Raw genomic sequence first — 13,437 nt, 5'->3', positions numbered from 1 at the left:
TTTGTATGATCTATACTCAGCTTGCATGGTGCGCTTAATGCTTTTACATAAGAACATCCTTCAATAATGGAGAAATTATTTTCTCTAAAAGATGGAATTCATCTCAATTACACAGTAGAAAGCTACAGTTGAATGAATAAAGTACCCTGCTTATCAGTGTCCAAAATTATAAGGAATTAAAAGCTAATAAAAATTCCCAAACTGGCAAGAGTCTTGCAATTTGGAATTTGTTGGAGAGGCAAAATGCACATGACATTCTAAAGATTCCTAAAATAATAACCCATAACTAACAGCGCTGTGACAAGCACAGAAGGAAGAAACAGTCAGTAGGATACAAACAGCACCATGTTCACTCACAACAGGGTTCAATGTGTTGAGAGGTTTGGGGTTTAAATGAAGGCTCTTAGTGGATGTATTCTCACATACAGCAAAGCATGTAGAAAAACTCCAGAATCATCCAGTTGCTTAACTGGCTTGAATCCTGGTGAATACAAGTCATTTCCCTTGCTACATTTCAAAGAAATTTACACAGACTTTGCCTTATAGTGTTTTATAAGATTATCTTAAAATAAAATGCAGAATTTTAAAAAGAAAAATAACTACCAGAGAATTTGAAAGGGAGGAAAGAATTCATACAGAGTAGGGCATTTTCACGTTTTCAGGTATTTCCATCCTTTTCTATTTGTTGGCTGATTTGAGCTGCAACATTAAGCACTTTGGCAGAAGAGAGTAGAGAATACACCACCTCTCTCATTATTGCTGCCATCCTACAGACCTCACCTCACAAGCATGAGGAATCTCAGCCAGACAAAGTTCTGTCACCATAGTCAATGACAAAGAAGCCACATCACTCTCACAAATTAAATTTGGCTGGAGGAGTAGCAAAGAAAAACAGAGTGCCAAGCATATTTTTGTTTAGCTAAACGAAAGGATGTTCTATCATTTCAGCTAGAACCCATATGTCACTCATACCAAGGGATATCAGTAACACATTTCCTTCTGAAGAAAGAACACAATGAACCAATTAATCAAACCTTAAAATGAGGATGAAAATTATTACAGCCATTTGTTAAAATACAAAAGGGCATTAAGAAAACAAACAGCAATATCTGCTATGGTTAATGCAGTGATATTTTCAGTATCCCAGGCTTGCAGAAAATTGGCACCTCTCTGGGACTTGAGCACTTCTGAATGCAGGAGTTTCTTAGCACTCTTCTCTGATTCACTAAAAATGAAGAGATTTATTCTGTCTCTACCTAACATGAATCAGGGATAAGACTATTGAAATAAATGTGTCTGATTCTGCACTGGCTGAAGTCTTTTTCTAGAACTTTGTGAGGGCATTTTGAAACCCCCCTATTTATGTACTTAGATGACACACAGCAAAAGTAGTGTTGAGCCCATTTAACTACAACCTAAAGCTATGCATGTGAAAGCACCTCCAAAGGGTTGTGAATCCTATGATGGTTGATAACCCATCACATAATACTAGACACACAAAAAAAGGCAATGTAAGCTATATACTAAATGCCAGGAACCTGAGAAGCAGCCTCAATTAATAGGTTTACCTAATGTGTTTCAATTTAAGAGTCCTGCTTTCACAGTGTCATCCCAGAGCTCAGCACAAACACCCTAGAGACTTCAGGATTTAAGCACCCAAAGGTATTCCATTGGTTTCAGGAGAAAATCCAGGTGAGTGCTAAGGATTCCAGTCCAAAAGAAATTCAAATTAAAGCCCTCATTCCAAGCAGTTAAGCATCTGCATTGCCTGCTTGAATGAACAGCACAAGTGACTAAATGAGATTGCTAAATCTAAAGTTATGCATGAACAGAACCTTTGCAAGAACTAACCCCCAAAAAACTAAAATTATCAAATTGGAAAAGCAGCACTAAATTTCGTTTGCAAGGGACAATGCACTGATGGCTATTGGTCTCCTTATTTAAATGGTGTTTATTTAAAACCATTAATTAACAGAACCCTAAGATCACACATAACATTGCCTGGGTAGAATTTCTATTTTCACACCATATACACAGGAAATTCAAAGTGAAAGGCTTAAAAGCTTAATGCTGTGAAGACAGAAAATATTAAACTTTTCAAATCCTCATTTCTCTGGCCTTTTGCTCACCCCAGTCTCCTATCACTTTTTTTTCCTTAAAAGACATTATGTGTTAGGAGAGCAAAGCAGCCCCGGGAGGTGATATTTTACCATTGTCTGTGCCATTAATGCAGTTAAAAAATCCTCAGACTGGAAAAATCAGACAGATGCATCTTCCAGGTTCACATGTGCCAACTCCATCTGTTAAATCATTAAAACACAGGCTTGGCAGATTCTGGAGAAAAACACATTTGTTTTCACTATAAAGAGGAAGAGTAAACTTTCTTTCTGTTCTTACAACTCCCCCCTCCCCCATAATTACTTTAATGAGAAAGTTTGCATGGGTACTATTTAAGATGCTACTGAAAGAGGTTTTGATTGAATTGAGATGTGTATATGTCAAGTTATATGTCATAATCCATGTTAGTCAAAGCACTATTAAACCAAGGTCTATAGATACATTAAAGTGCTTAATCATTTACCTTTTTATTGCATACATCATATTACACCACCTACTTAAACACTGTTTTTCCTTAGAGTAATGAGCCTGTCCAGGTTAATTTTAAAGGCACAGCTTATATAAGGAGCAACAAACCTAATCAAAGCCACCAAACCTTGAGTGAAGAAATTAAGGACAATAAACCTTTTTCCAAATCTGTAATGAAAAAAATTTTTTTCTATATTCAGGATAAAGAAAAGCAACAAGATCCTAACCTAAATTTAATACTAACATCCTATGTTTTCCCAATAGCATTATTACTGGTATTGCAAAAATAGATTTATGTTTTTTCCTACTACAGCACTGTACAACCATTTTTACTATGGCAACATTACCTATAGTGCATACATCTAAAAACTGAGCATTTTGAGTGCAACTAAGTATAAAATAGGATGAACCTAGACATGAGTATGACAGTGTGAATAATTTAAATCCCAAGACCTCCCATAGCTGTTATTAAAACAACAGATTGCTGCTGAATGCATTTCTTTCTTTCTGTATTCCACAATAAAATGGAATTTCATTCTCCAGGCTTGTTACTTCAAGTAAAATGTATCCTATTTAAAGCAAGTGTTTGGAAATTTTGTCTTTTTGGTGTTTGCTTACAGTTTTGCAGATATTTTCTATCATCATCTAAGCAGAGATTTTCTCTGTATAGTTCTTAATGGCAGAGTAGAGAAATTAAAAGCTATTGGAGATCAAGACATCTACCTTTGCAAAATAAATACATTTTCATGAAGAATACTCCGTTGCAGTATCCTGAAGTTTCACCAAGTCATCATCCCTGCCATTCTGTGCATCAGGGCTCATAAAATAGACTTGAAACAGAGATCCTACTTTGTACGTTACGTAACTGCAGCCCTTCTTTCTGCCAAAGTACCCACTAAGTGGCTGTAGGAGCTGCTTCTTTCCCAAGAAGAGGTTGAAACTTTTCTTTGATTGGAACTGGCAATTCTCCTTCTTTTGGTCATGGGTGAATTGCACCCTCATGTTTCACCCTCCTCCTCTTCCAAACAACTCCTGAAAAACCTGACGGCACTTATTCCAATCAGCTCTCTCTGCCCAGAGCTGATGGTGCACTCTGTACTCCACTCCCAACTACAATTCTTTTACTTATGCAGTCCTAGAAGTGTTCTTAGAACCTTGCAGAAAATTGCAGAACCATTGCTTTGAGTCATCCAACACTTTCCCAAATGTCCTCTTTCACATTACCTACGCACCACTCCCATATGGCTGGGGTCTATCCAGGGAACTGGCTGCAGCTTCGCCACTGGAGATCAACCTCAGTTAAGAATAAGTGGAACAGAAAACTTTTCATCACATAATATTTACAAACTTATCATTTTTATAGTGCCAGCAAAATTTGAGAGCATTTCTCAGGCAAGACCAAGCAAGCAGAGTACAACATGAGTGCACCAAAGAGAAAAAATGGAAACACAGGCAATATCAAAGAACACAAAACAGAAAGGGTACTTAAAGCATTTTCCAACAAAAACTGTTATTCTAAGTATGTACATTCTTTCTAGCAACTATTTTAATTTATTTGCTCAGAGAATGCAGAGGAAAATGTATCCAAAAGAGACAATAACTTCATCATGTGATGGCTACAAATAGAGAAATTTGAACTTATAACAAATACTCTCTTAAACTGGAATACAATTAGATGCTGATATCCCATCACTGCCTGCAATCACCCTCAAGGGAAGCAAAATTACATGAAACTAACAGAACATTCACTTGTTTTAGAATTTACAGAGGCTCAAGAAAGTTTCACATGCATTTTACCTCAGAAACAATGTGCTACTTATTCTTCCTAGCAATGATTTTTTACATAGCATTCTGGGATCAAAATGTAATTTTCAACAATAACATATTTTCTGACATTCTCTAAGGAAAAATTACTGGTTTCTTCCCTCTAAAAGGATTTCGATGGAATAACATCTGTGTTGAGATTATTGTGAATATGTTAAACTGACAGCAAGTCTCTAAGGGGCACTGCTCATTAATGTTCTGTGCATAAAATTAAAACTTGAAATATATTTTTCAATCCTTTTTGAATCATTTAAGCAATTCTCATGCAAAGAAACTATTGTGCAGCAATAATATATTTTCAGAATAGGCTATGAAAGCTATTAAAATGTCCCAGACCCCCTGCCTTTCAGGCAAAAGGAAAAAAGGAGACGCTTTCTGATTTGAAACATGTGCTGTATTGAAACAAAAAGTACTTTCAAAGACCATGAAGAGTTTGATTTCAGTTTATACAATGCAACAAAATTTAAAATTGTGTCTTTCTCCTTCATCTTTAATTCATATGGTGCCTAGGTAGTTCTCATACCAGCAGGAGAGGTCTGTTAAGTGTTGCACGTTGGCATTTACTAGAGATTTTTCCAGTGGCTACAAGTGGTGGCTGTATTCTTTGAAACTGCATCAGGGCAGCATTCTGCAAGCTCTCTGCAGCCAAACTGGGCAGCTGTGCTGTGAGAAAATGTCTGGGACTCAGGGATTTTAATGCAAACAGCTTCTCCAGTTTGGAAGTGACAAACGTCTCCATGCCCATACAACAAATACTTTTGTTTGGAGGGCATGTATATTTCTTCCACTGAGTACAACAGAAATACAAGTGTATCCATTAGGCTTACAGTAAAACAGTCTCTCTCGTAAATCTTTAGTTTGAATAAAAAGGAATGAATCTGCTCAAAACCAAATAAAATTCCAGGAATTATTGAATTTTTCAAGCACAGAAATCTGCATAAAGCTGTAGCTGTAAATGCCATTTTATGGATAAAAAAGGAACATATTATCATTGGGAAAACAAACATGCCCTTACTTTCAAAAGCCACTGGATAATTACAGCCACAATAAGATGAGCCTTCTAAATTTTGAGACAACATATAATAATTCTAACCAGGCTGTTGGATTACATTCATAAATGGAAATTCAGGAACTCCAATTAACATGTTCTTGATGTGATAGACTTTAACAGGGTTTTTTAAAAATCAAACCAGCTTGTGTCAATGGGACTTCATTACTTAAATCACAGTAATCATAACAAGGCAGTCTCAGGCTGTCTACATCTGAAATTTTATGCAAAAACATCACAAAAAGACACTGAAGTTATGCTCAAATATTCCTCTTTTAGACTTCCACACCTCACATTGCAAACTGTGGAGCAGCAAACACAAAACTGCCAGTACTAACTAATATTTTTTGGTAAACGTTTTCATTGCAAAAGCCTAAACACAGATACAGAAATGGATATATAAACACCTCAGCAGAGAGCTTCACTTTCAGAGGTTCTGACATTGCTGATGTGGAGGGGAAGACACAAGATTAGCGCAGCTGAAAGAAAATAACATAGCTGCTCTTCAAAATTTTAGATGTGAAGGTGGCAGTTTTGGGTGTGAGGTGCAGGCCTTGAGAGACACAGAGAACACACACTGGTGCACCCCACTGCGAGTTTCCTTGGGCGCATCTTCATTCCCCCTGCCTCACTGCTGTTATCTGCCATCAGTGGAGGGCATTTGTTCCACTTTTCCAGCTGAACAGTCCAGTCAAAGCTCTGCCTCTACAGAGCTGCCAGACATCCAGCAAAAGCCATAGCACCACAGGAACGCTTGGGACTTACTGGTCACATACTGGTTTAGCAACTGAGCTCTGGGGTAATTGCCCAAATTGAGAGCATGTGTTGCTCACAGCACACACATGACACTGCCCTGTATTTCTACTCAAAAAACAGCATTTACAAACATTTCTCCAGCAGGACCCTGTGCTAGAGAAACTGCACAGCCCTCTGTGCTGGAGCTACTCCCATGAAGAAAGAATTCCTCTGTGTAACCATCATCTCCACAAGAAAACCAGTTTCTGTTATACCATACCATTGCTAGTTTGCTTCACAAGTGTTCAGAAAACAGGTACAGAATAAAAAGGTTGGCTTAGCAACAATTCTTTAGCACTTAAATCCGAATATCGTGTGGTCTCAAATCTCAGCGCGTTCTATGGGAGTGGAGATGCTCGTAAACAACACCCACAAATCCTTACATAGAACTCAAAAGAGAACAGGCTTGTTTCCTTCAAGTAATTTCAGACTGTGACACAGAAAGCTTTTGTGTACTTATCTGGGTATTTTTCTCCATAAAAAAGGAATATACAAAGCCTTAATATTCTTGTATCACAGTAGAGATGTAAGATTTCCAGAAAACCAAAACTTAATTCAGATTTTCAAGAATGTAAATGTTAACAAAGCCAAAATTGCATTATAGAGAGTCTTCTACAACAGTAGAGGTTTAAGATATCCACCTACCCTGAGTTGCTCACTTCAGCTCACACCACCTTTTCCTGTCTCCATTCTGTCTGCTGCCTCCATGCAGAAATACAACTGCTAGTGGAGCTGTTCTGTGAAAGCAATTAAAACAGTGAATTGACTTTCTGCAGAGCCTATTTAAGCCTATTTGGTTCCCTGACTTATTTCACAGAGCAATACCACCTGTGTCTGTGTCAACACAACATCCTAAAATATTGGAAAAACCTGGACCCAGCACTGCTCTCCTCCAAGCCCTCATGCATTGCCCCATCATGTGCAGGTGGAAGCATTTGTACACCTACACAGAAAACTGTATTTGGGTTAAAGCATCTAATTTTCCCCTTGGTTAGTTTTAATCCCTGTCAGTCAGTACCCAGATTGCATCAGAAGACAGGAATTCAAGCACTTCTTTTGACTGAGATAAGGGAGTACAGGGGCTGTAAAAAACCCAAACTGCTTCCACAAGGGTGGAGCAACACCTGACACAGGTGAAAGGTTTCTCAAACTCCAGACACTAATTACAAATTATAAATTATTGAAGAACAGTCGTGAACTCTTGTTCAACAGCAGCACTACTGAACAGCTGAAAAACTGGATAATTCCTAATCAGATGGCAGGAAGAACTGCAATTTCAGCATTTATGGCCACATCCAGAGACAATTCACCCATGTTAAAAGCACCAAGCATTGAGACTTGATTCTATTTAAAGGTGATACACTGAGCGATGTAGGACCTTCTTCAGCATTTACCACATGATAACAAATGTTATTGTATGCAGCTACAAGAGCCAGACTTCCTGCAGAAGACTCTAGAATCTCAGCAGACCTGTGTTCCTGTCATTCAGTATCATTATTAGCTCATTAAAATCCTATTTCATTTATTTCTCATAGTGCAATTCTAATATTGTCCTATGCTCATAAGAACCTAATAAGACCTATGACTAACTACTCATTTACTACATTCCCTCATCTGAGAAATAATTGCAAAAGACTTGAACATGATATATTTCCACAGTGTTAGCATAAGTTCCATCTCTCTTGACAAATACTTGTGCAGTTTAAGCCCTGACACAGTAAACTACGGATCTGATTGTTTCATTAACAAATTATCTTTTTCACAGAAAGCATCAAAGCAATAAGAAGACTCCTGAGATAAATGTGACAAAGCAGCAGGAGTTAATTAAGTAGGACAATGAGTAAGCATTTATGGGTGTGATAGGAGACCCAGCTGACTTAATTGCGAGCCTAATTATCAATTAGAGAATCAAGAAATGGCATGTAAGTGAAATATTCCATTTGTTGATACTTTAATGATTTTCAGAGACCCAGAAGAGCAGTATTAATTGCTATTTTAGAACTACAGAAGGCGTTTTTATTCTCATCTTACTCAAACAGAGGTTCTTAGTACTTCTAAAATGACTAATAAATGTATATAGTCTTCTCATACTTCAATATTTAAGAGCTTCAGGTCCTTTGGATTTTTTTTTTAAAAAAAGTCTAATAATTAAACATTCAAACACACTGCCTGTAAACCGCTCAGATGAAGTCAAAACCTTTCTGCATTTATTTTCTAATAAGGATAATAAGTGCCCAGCGGTGTGAGAGTCCCATTAACTATTTCCAGGGTGTTTACATAAGCCAATTTCCAGACAACAAGAAAGAGGTCGGGGAACCATTTAAACCCACGAGGGCAAAGAGCCAGCTGGCTTCACTCATTGTTGAAATATTTTATCCAGCAACTGCAAGAAAATAAAATTACCAAAAAATTCATGTAGAGCCAAAACTATTAATATATTGGAACACAATGAACCCTTTGCAAGCTGTAAATATATTCTTGGTTCTCATATAGAAGCCATAAAGTATGCTGAGGTCTTTCTCAGCACTTCTGTCATAGACATGTAGCTTGTAAAGAACATTTATCAGAAATAGATCAGACAGACACTGTATCACAGGACTGGTGTTGTTTCCCAATGAAATCATCAAAACCAATTTTGGCGTGTAGCAAGAAGAACCAGGAACAGGACAGCAGGTTAAAAAGAAGCCTTAACCTAAACGTGTTTTCCTTCACTTAAAGGCAGACACAAAAAAACCAAAAACTACGGAGCATTTCCCCTGCCCTCCTGAGAGGCCTCAGGGAGTGGGAATTTTTTCCTGTCTTTCTCCTGAGACATTGCTGGGGTACCTCTGGAGAGTTCCCACAGCAAAAGAGAAGAGGACCCTTTCCTTCCCAGGGTTTTGGGCCACTTGCCAACATATTATTACACGAGTTATTTCAGGCCCCTCCCCTTACTTTGGGCCCGCCCCCCCGCCATCTTGTGCCCGCCTGAGGGGCCTCAAGAAAGCAGGGAATGGGAGTTTATTTTTTTCCTTTTCTCCCTGAGACACGGCTGTGGTGCCTCCGGAGAGCTCCCAAAGGACGGGAGAAGGGGATCCTTCCCCTCAGAGAGTGCCTGGGCACTTCCCAATATTTTATTAAAGACCTCGACGCCCTTCCCGCCATCTTGTGCCCGCCCACACGAATTCCCGCCCCTCCCGCCGCCGTTGCTCCGCAACGCCCGAGCGGCCGCGGCGCGTCCCCGGGGCCAGCGGGGCTGAGGCGGCCCGGCTCGATGGAGCCCGGCAACTTCATAGCGCAGGACAACAACTGGTAACAGCCCCGCCGGCCCGGCCAACACCGCTGCTCTGCCCCTGCTCCCGGCCACGTTCCCCTCCCGCCCCGCGCTGACAGCTCTCGTGTGGCTCTAAAGAGCGTGTGCGCTGGGTAATGCTTGGTGAAAAAGTCAGGGCTTTTCGAGCCAGTGCACCCCTCCTTCCCCCGGCTGTGGGGTCGGGGCATCTCGTCAGCCAACACAGTAATGAAATGTATATGAAATGTAATAGTTAATGTAATGTAAATGAAAGTATATTTAAAAGGACATTGGTGCTTACTTTTTGACCTCCTCCGCTTGTTAACAAAACATAGTTTAAAAGCAGCGCGTTTACATGCAGTGTTTGAAACCTCTGCGAAGTATTTTCCCATTAGCTCCGAGTCAGACAATGATAATTTGTATATAAACTTGCTGTTTGGAGATGGAAGTTTAAAGATTCCTGCTAAAGTGCTGTGCTTTGTGACATCAATAGTAGGGTTGGCGTGTTGTTGTTTTTTTTTTTTAATGAACGTTTTCAAAGTAATCTTAAATATTTGTTGGTTTCAGGAAAAATCGTGTTGAAAGTGAACGAGATTCTGCAAAAAGATGGGCTGAAAAATGGGGATTTTTGAAAACACCTCTAGAGGAGGTAAAATTGAATGGCATATGATATGGACTTGTGCACAAATTTATCTGGAAACAAAGTTATGAGAGCATAGAAGACTAGAAATTTACTGAGTATGCTTTACTACACTGGCATCCAAGGTAGCAATTGTACTACTTTATAAATGGTTCAAATATTCAGTTTTCTTCTGAATAAAATACATCTAGAGGTAATTTATATGCTGTGCATATTCTGATGTATTTCTCTTGAGAAGCATGACTCCTAATAGTGATAACAAGTACTAGATGCACACTGACAGGAAAATATTTCCCCTTTGTCTCTCCATATGTTATTTTAAAAATCTAGGGGAAAAGGTTCCAGCTAATTAAATTGTCAGTGGGGGAATCTACAACAAATGAAAATATTTGGAGTGATGTCTCTTCTCAGTGATGTTTAGATATTAGAGTACAGTAGCACATGATGTTACATTTGGAATCACAGTATTTCATTGCTAAAGAACAGGACTGATGCAGTCTCTGCATTGTTATAAATGTAGTTTGCTTGTCTTCTGAAACAAAAAAAATCCAGTAATTTCCAGAGCACTGAAATAAGTGATCCTGCTTGAGGTGGAAAGAACAGGAAGTTCACATACAACAATGAGGAGAATGGTGTGGATATCACATATTATTAAGTATTTTAAAAGATAAAGTTTTTAAATATTTTAATGTTTTTTTAATATTTAGTTTAAATATTTTTAAATTTTTTTAAATATGTTTTGGTTTTAGTTGCTTGGAGATGAAAAGAAAGGAGATGCAAAGCCCAAGCTACAGCTTCCAGATCACCTGCGGGTTCGACCTGTGACACCTGTGGAAAAATACATTAAGGTTCAAAAATTAGATTTTAAAATGGCAATACAGCAACATCTGTCTTAGGAAACCACACAAGCTCTGAAATCCAGTTGTCTTATAGAGGGGGGGTCTTTAACCAAAGGTCAAAGTAAACTGCATTTGCAAGCCAAACTATGCTTTAAAAGCATTTGTTTAAGACAAGGAATTGCCCTTTGGATATGGTTGTAATTTTTCTACCTTTATTTAAGAGTCTGCTTTTTGACAGAGACAATACCACTGTCCTCTTCAGTACCACATATTAATAAGAAGACAGTTCTAATCAGCCAAGTCATAATTATTTTGTTTTATATGATTTATATGTACATTCAGAGTCTTAAAGCTGTCAAACAGCTGGAGAGTAGAATATGACTGATGGTTTAATTTATAAATACAGTGTGTCAGGGTCACCAATGAAAAGGGTGACTCTACAGGCAACTAAAGCAGTGACATTGGGAGAGGAATGTACTCACAAAAGGGGAAGCAGAGGACAGTTAGTCCACTTAGAGAAGATTAGGGAAATAAAGGAGATTGGAAATTCTTACTTGCTGAACTAGCTTTCTTTCAAAGGATTCCACGGGTGGGGAGATAAGGTAAGGAAGTAGTAAAAGCTTTTATTGAGATTACATTAAAATAAAAATTAAGAGCTAGTGCTGAGTGTGGTAAAGAAATGAAATGGCATAATTTCTGCCTTTACTGCTATTTGCTCTTCAGTTTTGTCGCAAACCTCCAATCTCAGTCCAGCTGCGGTTTCAGTGGAGTCTCAGCCCCATGAGGGTGTTGGTGCATTAACAATCCTGCAGTCACCAGCTGCTCCACAAGTGTGCAGAGAGTGGTGCACATTGGAACAGAGTTTCCATTTCACCTCAGAACTGGGAGGAAGAGAAGGGTTGGCTGTGATTTAGGTCACCCGTTACATATTCAGAGTGAAGTTTCATACATCCTTTTCAGAAGTGTCTTTCTGCACATTTACCTTGTGGTAACAGTCAAATCTGTTCTCTCTAGGTTAGACTAATAAAAGCTCCTGCATAGTCCCCTCCCCCAGACTGAAAGTGGGACATGATTTCCTTCATTATCCTGCTCAGTGGGTGGCACTTTTGGCCATAAAAATTATCTTTTCTGAGGAACTGCTCCACCTAAATATCACAAACATTTTCTAATCTTGGCCAAAGAACAAAGTGAAGCAACTCTGGCAAAAGAACTGAAACATTGTTCTCTTGCTGTGTATTTCTCTGCTAAGTCCCCAGATGCTGAAATGATAGAACGTGCCCAATTGAGATGATTCAGCCAAAGTAAGCACAGCAGTCACTGAACAGAGTCTGCTGGCTTTTGTTTTGTTTCCTTTTTAGCTAGATTAGTTGCAGATTAATTTACTGCTCACCCATCTTCTAAAATAGAAGGAAGGTTGAATGAATAAGTAGTTCTTGATGTAAAAGCCAGCTTGGTCAGTAATATCTCTGGCATTTGGATTTAAAATTATTTTTCCATAGCTGCATTGCTATCAAGTATATTACAGCAAGGAGAAAACACTATTTCCCTCATTTACAGAAGTTAATTAGTTTTAAAGATGATTATCTTTGACTTGAGCCTTTTCCATACATTATAATTATATAAAAAATTCTAATAATGTTAAGCAATTAAAGACCTTAGTATTGAACCAAACTTGGGAAAAATAAATTCCAGCATACTCTACTAGACAATGACTTGATTTTGGTTTTAGAACACTACAGCACAAAAGACAATGTTGCATGACAGAAACTTCAACCAAAAACCTTTTCATCATTCAGTTTTACATGTTACTTTGATTTTAGGTGCTTCCATCTCCTCCAGTACCTAAAACTACCCAGGGATTTATTGGCTGGAGATCAGGTGTTCCAGAACTGGCACTTGAACATGATTATCAAATTCAAAGCTGCAAAGGAACCGTCCGTAGTATGAAGTGACCATGTGAGCCCTCTGAGTGGCATTATGAAATAAAGAGGCACAAAGATCCATCTCTATTCCTAAGGAAATATCCTGTGGTGGACTGCTGGACTGTTGATCATTCCTGCTATTTATGTAAAAATCCACAATCATTTTGGTGAAGTGAAAATTTTCATTTTACTTAATTGAATCAATGGCATCCAAGCTGTTAACTCTGCTTCAGAGCTTCTGCTTGTAACTTAGAAATAACAATTAATAAACTCAGATGAAGATCACAGAGCATGTACTATTTTTCTAGCACTAATACAACTATAATTTAAACATATTCATTGGAAGCTGGAATGACAGTGGAAATTTCTTATAATTGTTTCTCCATGAGAATCTCTACTCATAAAATACACTGGGTTCTGTGTTGGGTACAATTTGCAGGTATTTTCTGTAGTTACACGTATAAGTAAGTGAATAGTTCCCAGTAAAGAAAGTACATAAAGGCCACAGTGAC

General features: G+C 38.3%; 1 protein-coding gene across 1 annotated transcript; it reads left to right on the top strand.

Moving 5' to 3' along the window:
• The first annotated feature begins 9,354 nt into the window (after positions 1-9,354).
• Positions 9,355-13,210, top strand: C20H20orf85 (chromosome 20 C20orf85 homolog). Its single transcript, XM_015647940.3, has 4 exons — positions 9,355-9,544; positions 10,092-10,173; positions 10,914-11,012; positions 12,824-13,210. Exons 1-4 carry the CDS (start codon positions 9,507-9,509, stop codon positions 12,953-12,955), a joined length of 351 nt encoding a protein of 116 aa, XP_015503426.1. The 5' UTR covers positions 9,355-9,506; the 3' UTR covers positions 12,956-13,210.
• The last annotated feature ends 227 nt before the right edge of the window (positions 13,211-13,437 follow it).

The sequence above is a fragment of the Parus major genome, chromosome 20 (assembly GCF_001522545.3).
Source record: "Parus major isolate Abel chromosome 20, Parus_major1.1, whole genome shotgun sequence".
NCBI lineage: Eukaryota > Metazoa > Chordata > Aves > Passeriformes > Paridae > Parus > Parus major.
The sequence above is the reverse complement of the archived record's forward strand: the minus strand, read 5'-3'. Positions and strand labels throughout refer to the sequence as shown.